Raw genomic sequence first — 9,055 nt, forward strand, 5'->3', positions numbered from 1 at the left:
TAACGTGTGTAGCTCCTTTACTATCAGCAATAAGGAAGGTGTCAATGCTTCGAGTGTTTTCTTTACTTTTTATTAAAGTGATTGCCTGGTCTCCTGGCTGGATAGTCATTCTGGTCTCCCATAGTATAAATTAATCATTAATGGGTGCTGAAAAAAAAGATATGTAATACTCACCAAGCATGTACTTCTTGTAGCTTCTGGCCTGCCACTTCAGCGTGAACTGTGTGGCAGACACTGGTAAGTTCACCAGCTTTGCCCATCCACTCCTTTCATTTAGACTGTGCTGACATATTATTACAGGTGTCAGCATAGTTTTAGTCTACCACTTTCCCCATATTGTCACTAGGGAGAAAAAGTAGTCTGAAAGTCATCCGTCCCCATCTCCAGGAACCTGCTAGCAGCTAAAAGAGTCTACTGGAGAAAATATGTCAGGGCTTTAACGGAAGGAGTCATGATTTTTTTTTATTATTATTATTATTATTATTATTATTATTATTATTATTATTATATTGCTTTTAACCCCTTAATGACCGCCGATAAGCCTTTTCACGGCGGTCATTAATGGGCTTTATTCTACGGCGCTGCATTAGAATAAAGTAAACAGAGCAGGGAGCTGTGAAATCTCCCTGCTCTCAGCTGCCAGAGGCAGCTGAGGGCTGGGGGCATCCCTGCTCGACCGGGTGAGATCGATATTAGCATCGATCTCACCCGTTTAACCCCTCAGATGTGGTGCTCAATAGCGTGCACCGCATCTGAGTGGTTTTGGAGAGAGAGAGGGAGCTCCTCCTCATCCCACTGACACCCGGCGATAAGATCGACGAGTGTCTGTGTCTGCGATGGCAGCCGGGGGTCTAATAAAGTCCCCCAGGTCTGCCTGTAGTGAATGCCTGCTAGGTCATGCCGGAGGCATGACCTAGCAGATGCCTGTCCGTTTTAAACGGGCAGGCAGTAATACACTGCAATACAAAAGTATTGCAGTGTATTATAATAGCGACCGGAGGATCGCATAGTGAAGTCCCCTAGTGGGACTAGTATAAAAGTAAAAAAAAGTTGAATAAAGCTAATAAAAAAAATGAAAAACCCACTTTTTCACCTTACAAAATGATTTACTATTAAAAAAAAACAAAATAAAGCAAAAATGTTACACATATTTGGTATCGCCGCGTCCGTAACGACCCTGACTATAAAGCGGTTACATTATTTAACCCGCACTGTGAACGCTGTAAAAAATAAAATAAAAAACAATGGAAAAATTGCTGTTTTCTGTTAATCCTGACTTTAAAAAAATTTGATAAAAAGTGATCAAAAAGTCGCATCTACTCTCAAATGGTACCAATAAAAACTACAAGTCGTCCCGCAAAAAACAAGACCTTATACAGCTATGTCGAAGCAAAAATAAAAAAGTTATAGGTCTTCGAATGTGACAATGTAAAAATTAAAAAAATGGCTTGGCCATTAGGGCCCAGAATGCAAGCAGGGGGAAGGGGTTAATATAATGTAAACAAAATTTTCATTTATTTGTGTTGTCACTTTCTACTTTTTAATGTATTCATACTTTTACTCCTCTATGGGGGCTGCCATTTTTTTTTCATCTCTGTATGTGTCCGATTAACGACACATACAGAGATGGAATACGGCAGCACAATGCATAGGACTCAATGAACGGCAGCCGTTCATTGCTTCTGCTATCTGGCTCTGTACTGCGCAGACGCAGGTCAGAGTCACACAGCAGAGAAGCTGGTTTATAGGGAGATAGCAGGCGCCATTATGAAGACCGGCTGCACTGCCGGTAAGGTGTGTGTCTCTGTCTGTCTCTCACTCTCTCTCACAGACCCCAGCTCTCGTGACCCCCGATGCCCCCCCTCGGCGGGCCCCCGCCCACCCTTGTCGCTAGGGGTATGTTCACACGGCCAAATTTCAGACGTATACGAGGCGTATTATGCCTCGTTTTACGTCTGAAAATACGGCTCCAATACGTCGGCAAACATCTGCCCATTCATTTGAATGGGTTTGCCGACGTACTGTGCAGACGACCTGTTATTTACGCGTCGTCGTTTGACAGCTGTCAAACGACGACGCGTAAAAATACAGCCTCGTCAAAAGAAGTGCAGGACACTTCTTTGGACGTTTTTGGAGCTGTTTTCTCATAGACTCCAATGAAAACAGCTCCAAAAACGGACGTAAAAAACGCTGCGAAAACGGCGCGAAAAACGCCGCGAAAAATGCGAGTTGGTAAAAAAACGTCTGAAAAGCAGGGTCTGTTATCCCTTGAAAACAGCTCTGGATTTTCAGACGTTTTTGTTGACTACGTGTGAACATACCCTTGATGTATTGTCAGTGTGGACAGTGTGCGGAGCTGAGCTTGTCAGATGTAGTAGATCTGAGTGTGTGTCTCTGTCTGTCCCTCTCTCACAGATCCCCGCTCTCGTGACCCCCGGCGGGCCCCCACCCCCTCTGTCGCTAGATGTATTGTCAGTTGGATGGTGTGTGGAGCTAAGCTTGTCAGATGTAGTAGAGCTGAGTGTGTGTGTCTGTGTGATAGAGCTGAGTGTGTGTCTGTGTAGCAGAGCTGAGTGTGTGTGTCTGTGTAACAGTGCGGAGTGTGTGTCTGTATGTAGCAGTGCGGAGTGTGTGTCTGTATGTAGCAGTGCGGAGTGTGTGTCTGTGTAGTAGAGCTGAGTGTGTGTCTGTGTAGTAGAGCTGAGTGTGTGTCTGTGTAGTAGAGCTGAGTGTGTGTCTGTGTAGCAGAGCTGAGTGTGTGTGTGTCTGTGTAACAGTGCTGAGTGTGTGTGTATGTATGTAGCAGTGCTGACTGTGTATGTGTGTAGCAGTGCTGTGTGTGTGTCTGTATGTAGCAGTTTTGTGTGTGTGTGTGTGTGTCTGTATGTAGCAGTGCTGAGTGTGTGTCTGTATATAGCAGTGCTGAGTGTGTGTCTGAGTAGTAATGCTGAGTGTGTGTGTCTGTGTAGCAGAGCTGAGTGTGTGTGTCTGTGTAGCAGTGCTGAGTGTGTGTCTGTATGTAGCAGTGCTGAGTGTGTGTGTCTGTGTAGTAACGCTGAGTGTGTGTGTCTGTGTAGCAGTGCTGAGTGTGTGTGTCTGTGTAGTAGAGCTGAGTGTGTGTCTGTGTATCAGAGCTTAGTGTGTGTGTCTGTGTAGAAGTGCTGAGTGTGTGTATTTATGTAGTAGTGTGTGTGTGGTGTGTGTGTGTGTGTGTGTGTGTGTGTGTGTGTGTGTGTGTGTGTGTGTGTGTGTGTGTGTGTGTGTGTGTGTGTGCGCAGCAGTGCTGACTGTGTGTGTATGTGTGAAGCAAAGCAGTGCGTAGTATGCACAGGCACCGCTGATACTTCATAGCCGCTTATCAGCTGTTTTGAAGCATCAGCGGCGAGCACCCCCCTACCCCCCCCCCACACACACACACACACACAAATGCCCCCAAACATGCAAAATCAAGTGTAATCAAGCGTAATCAAGCATTTTTTATGCGGTCTTTGGCACGTTAAATGCACAAAAAAACTTGTCAAATACGCGCTGTGTGAACCGGTCAACTGAAGTCATTCACTTCACTTTCATCATTCTAAGGGTATGTTCACACGCAGTGTTTTCAGCCGTTTTTTCGGGCCGTAAATGTCCCGAAAAACTGCAGAAAAATCGGAAACAGAATGCCTACAAACATCTGCCAATTGGTTTCAATGGGAAATACGGCGTTCTGTTCCAACGGGGCGTTTTTTTACGCGGTCGTTTTCCAAAAACGGGACGTAAAAAGATGCCCGCCAAAAAGAAGTGCATATCACTTCTTGGGACGTTTTTGGAGCAGTTTTTCATTGACTCATTGAAAAACAGCTCCAAAAACGGCCGTAAAAAACGCAGCCAAAAACGCAAGTTGGCTGAATGGCTGAAAACCAGGAGCTGTTTTCCCTTTGTTTAGTAAGCGTGTGAACACACCCTTAGCCTTTTGGTGTGTCCTATAGCTTCTGCCAGCTGCAGAATCACACCCAAAATGGCAGCCGGACACTGCTTAGCAATTTGGAGACACCTTTTCCTGGCTTGTAGGAGGGGGGTGAGATTCCCTACCACATTTACGGAAGCTATGAGTCAGGTTGCTTTGCCTTATTCACCTTGCTGTAATTCTGGGAAGTGCGCCCTCTGGTGGCCAGCATAGGAAAACATGTCAAATTATTATTTAATTTTTAATTCTTTCCACTATGTGGAAGAAAAAAAAAAATACAGCAAAAAACGTAAAAATATAATAGAAATAAGTAACTTACTTAAAATAAAAATAAAAATTTGTGACACATTCCCTTTAAAGGGGTATTTGAGCCACAAACATTTATCCCTTATACACTGGATTGGTGATAAATGTTAGATCGATGGGTGTCAGACCACTGGGGCGCCCACCAATTGCTAGAACAGAGGGACACCAGTTCCCTGTACCCCCATTCACATGATTGTGGCATGTAGAAGATGATGGATTGGGCATGTTGAATTTTAAGATGCCCTATAGTTTGCTGGAACGGAAGATCTTAATCTCAATAATAATACACGCTCGATGGGCTGAACATGCATGTGTATGGGGGAGTTGGGGGGAATAACCGAACAAGCGTTCTGTTAACAGCTATTTAAAGCTTATGGGCAGTGTTTTTTAGGGCTGGTGTGCATATGTTTTTTCTGTTTTAGTTTACTCAGTTCAGTTTATTGTGATGGATATTAGAATAGAGGTCACTGTTCTCTATGAAGTAACAATGTCTATCATGATGATAATAATAATAATAATAATAATAATAATAATAATAATAATGAAGATGTTGTTTATGACATTAGACATGCTTTTGAATATTTGAACATTTATTTTTTATTATATTATTATTTATGGGTATATACTTCAAGCTTTTAGGTGTATCACTAGATGACAGTGGAAAAGACATGGATATAATTTGCTTTACAAACTTTTTGTTTGTGTATGTTTTTGATGTAGTTGATCGTTTAACACCATTGTCTGCTTGTCAAGCTATTCATAAAACTTTTTTTGCCGCAATAATGGCTAGATGGATAGATAGATAGATAGATAGATAGATAGATAGATAGATAGATAGATAGAAACAAACCCCATAGAAATCATTATTAAAGTAGTATTTACCAGGATGTAAACATATACGTAATTGCAATTAAAATCAACTAGACCTAAAAAAACAAAAAACGAACTAGCTAAATAATAAACTTTGAGCACCTAGCCATAAAAAAAGATACAAACATACTGTATTAAGCATAAAAATCGTCTGATTCCGATGTTTTGTCTTCTACCTAGAAGCAAATTCGTAACATTGAAAATCCTTCATTCAACATCTAGCCAAGTCAAATGACCTTTCTTCAGTCCTTCCATTCTATTCAGAGAATCCCTTGAGCTGGACGCACAAAAACTCTTGGCTGACACTGTGAATTAGGCTAAATTATCCATCAGAAGTAATTATGCAACAACTGTTTGCCAGACTACTGACAATGTGTAAAGAAACTTCCCATTAGACTTCAATAGAAGAGTTTCAATAATCTTTAGGATCCTTTATGTTTGCCTTACTTAATGTCCACCCTGACTACTCCAAAATCCCTTAAATGAAACCTGGCAATGGTACTAGGGACACACATTCACTTCACAAAATAGCCAAAATGTAGAATCCTGTATAGGAAGGGTCTACTCTGTTAGTTGGCTGCCTTTGCCATTTCATGGATGTCTGGCCTTTTATAAAAATATTCAATGCATTGTAATTTAAAAATGAAGGGTGTTGTAATAGAGACGAGGGATGAGGGAAGATGGTGTACCTCTTCACAAATTGGGCATAAACATTCGTGCAACTTTAAACTTTTTTTTTGGGGGGGGGGGGATGGTTTAAATGCAGAAATAAGCCTCATTAACTGCTTAACTAGACACGTTTAGAAAGTAAGATAATAGTTATTTATATGCTTTCGAGATGAAGTCAGGCATGGTGGTACATGTATGAAAAGTGCATCTCAACAGTATGAGTGGCTGAAAGTTTACCGGGCGTTCACTAAAATTCAATAAACCGCTGCAGGCTCATATGTACATTTAATGCACATGGTTTATATATGTGAAGCATGCCAGTGAAAGATTAAACCTCATGCCCAAACTGAAAACTGTTGGTCATGAGGGGAACTTGAAAAAATTGTCGATCAGACACTATAAATAAAATATGGTGGAAGTGCATGCTTTAGTTTCAGCACCAAATTAAGGCCTCATACACACAATCATATTACGGATCCGTGTTGTAATACAGCACCTATAGAAATATATGGGCCCATACTGAAATTCCATCAGGTTTAAATAGAGTATGTTCTGCATGGATTCATATGGAATTTGTCATAAAAAATTGAGGCATTCTCTATCACATACTGTGTTGTAAAAGTATTCTCCCCTAGAAGCAATTTTTCTAGGGAAGAATATGGTGCCTCATGGAGGGGAATAAGGGGAAGGACACCCTATTTATAAGAGGAATTAATCATCTGTCCTGCTAAGAAGGTTTCACAACTTCAGAATCACTAATATTAAAAACTTTACAACTTTAGTGAATATACAAAAATATCTAATGATCCCATTAATAATAAACAGGCATGCTGATAAAACAATCATTTATATAACTTGGAGCATCCAATATTTTGGAGTAAACCATATTTATATGGTGATTGAATTACTATTTTTTTAAATGTGGCATGCTGGGATTATAAGAAGTTCATTTATTTTGGCTATTTTAGTTATTGTGTGTCCGTTAAGTATACTATGTGTATTTTCCTCTGACAGATACGTACATTTAAAATAACTCATATCATTCATACTTTCAAGAACACTTATTTGGTAGCGTTATATGTTACTGCTCTCCTTTATTGGGATGCTCTAAGGTTTTTATTTCAATTATTAATTTCGGCTAATGTACTTCAATATATAAAACTATAATTTTGTAGTATTAATTCATATCTGCCTGTGCACCATTTGTGTAAATATGGCGCATCAGATAAAAGTTGTACTATTTTTGCAAGCAAAATGTCAATTTTTACAAATGTGTCTATGGTGACAAAATCAAGTTAGAGTATTCTTGGTTTACAAGCCAATATCACAATAATCTATACAGGCAACAATCAGCCAAGAATTCCTGATTTTAGGCATTGTAGATGTGAAATGTAAAGCTATTTTATAATACAATATTCTGACTGATTTTGATATCAGGATGCTTGTCTGATCATGGACAATTTTTTTGTGTTTCTGGACAACTTAAGAAGTATTTGTTATTGTGCAATGCTTGTAACTGGGGATATAAACATTTCATAAATGTATGTTTATGTAACTTTGTGGCCAAAACTACAGCAAACTACCCACTCTGGTTGATTCCAATATTCTGTGCATTAAATGTCACCTAGATTTGACATGGGGATCAAGCAGCATGGTCAATAATTTAGGAGAATGCCATGGGCATCACTTATCACATTTCATATGGGCATGTCCTCTACTTAGCTATTCCAAGGCTGCCTGAGGAGCTTTATTTTCATGCTTAAAATTAGCTTTTAATATCTGTATCTTTAAATAAACACCAAACATAACTAAAGGTTTCACCGGCGCACTAAAAAGAAATGAGATCTATAAAAGGAAATTAAATAATTATTAACAAATAGGGGGCAAAGAGAACATACAGAAACACACTAACAATAAGTAACAATATGTATCACACAGTAACAATATGTATCCTTACAGTGACATCATCAGTTATATTTATAAACTTATGACATCACTGCTATAAATTATTTATATTATTCGGACACTAAATATATATCATTAGACACGTGACTCAGTTTTTTTTAAAAAAAGTGTGCATTTGCCATAGTTGTTTATTTAATAGTAACATATTTACCCATTTATATTTCTTCTTTAAATTATATTTTAAATGATAAAATAACCATAGTGTGTATATATATATATATATATATATATATATATATATATATATATATATATATATATATATATATTGGATATGTCACTTACCAGTTCCTTGTTCCACTGTAATAATAGCCTCTGGAGAGATGCACACTCCTCTGTCGTAGACAGGTAGTTCTTCACACTCCAGGCTCTCTGGCCAACTATGCCTATACTTGATCAGAATGGGCTCACAGCCTGTTCTTGCCCTCTCACAAACTGATTTACATGGCTTTATAGGCTCATGCTGGAAATCAATGGTACATATAGGGGCATACATGGCACAAAGAAAGAACAGAAGGTCTTGGCTGCATTTAGTGGCCAATAAGGCCTCAAACTGCTCAATGGCTAATATAGCATTGGCTTGGGTACTGTGATGCAGATGGTTAGGCATCTTAGTCATGTTCCAAGGCATTGACTTGCACATGGGTATCCTTACAGGCTCACATGATGCACCTTGTGCCCTGGGCAGGGTGATCAACAGCCCTAGAGCCATGGAAATAAAATAAACATTTCCGAAAGGAGACATTTTTACAGTTATGATAAAGTCAACTTAATGGTCAACCCAAAAAAAAATTAAACATTAAATAGCACAAACTTTAAGGAACACCCTATAGTAGGGTGCAAAACATGTAAAAAGTGCAAAGAATATAAAATAAAATGAATAAATCCTTGAATGCAGAGCGAAGAAGTCAATGCGTAAAAAGGTTAAAATTCAAAGTATAATAGATCCATTTGGCCACCGTTTGGCAGTGCTGCCGTGAAAGTGTCTCTTGTTCTTCTCCCCTGGAGCAGAAGTCAGGAATAAATGCAAGACCAGTCGAGTCCTGGCTGCTTTTTACTCCAGCAAATCTCTCAGTGCCCAGGGCTCCACCTCTGAGATGTCTCCAGCCCTCCCCTGTCTGGGCTTTAGGAGGGGGAGACGACTTTTCTTCTGCAATAGATGCTAAATTCTGCTAAACTTCCCAGCTCACACCTAAACTTCCCAAATCATTATAATAAATCAAGCAGTGATGTGTTTGAAAAAGGGATTCCACTTTCTAAACCAGATGTATGAGTTTCTGTAAACTAAAAGCCATTAGA

The 9,055-nt window shown here is 39.5% G+C and overlaps 1 protein-coding gene across 1 annotated transcript in view; it reads right to left on the reverse strand.

Annotated features, from left to right (window-relative positions):
- The window catches only part of FRZB (frizzled related protein), a 28,107-nt gene extending 19,329 nt beyond the window's left edge, over window positions 1–8,778 (reverse strand). The window contains exon 1 of the mRNA XM_075831160.1: window positions 8,042–8,778. Coding sequence (XP_075687275.1) covers window positions 8,042–8,501 — 460 coding nt within the window. The 5' untranslated portion in view covers window positions 8,502–8,778. The remainder of the gene's footprint in view (window positions 1–8,041) is intronic.
- Window positions 8,779–9,055: the final 277 nt, after the last annotated feature.

Source organism: Rhinoderma darwinii, chromosome 6 (assembly GCF_050947455.1).
Source record: "Rhinoderma darwinii isolate aRhiDar2 chromosome 6, aRhiDar2.hap1, whole genome shotgun sequence".
Lineage (NCBI taxonomy): Eukaryota > Metazoa > Chordata > Amphibia > Anura > Rhinodermatidae > Rhinoderma > Rhinoderma darwinii.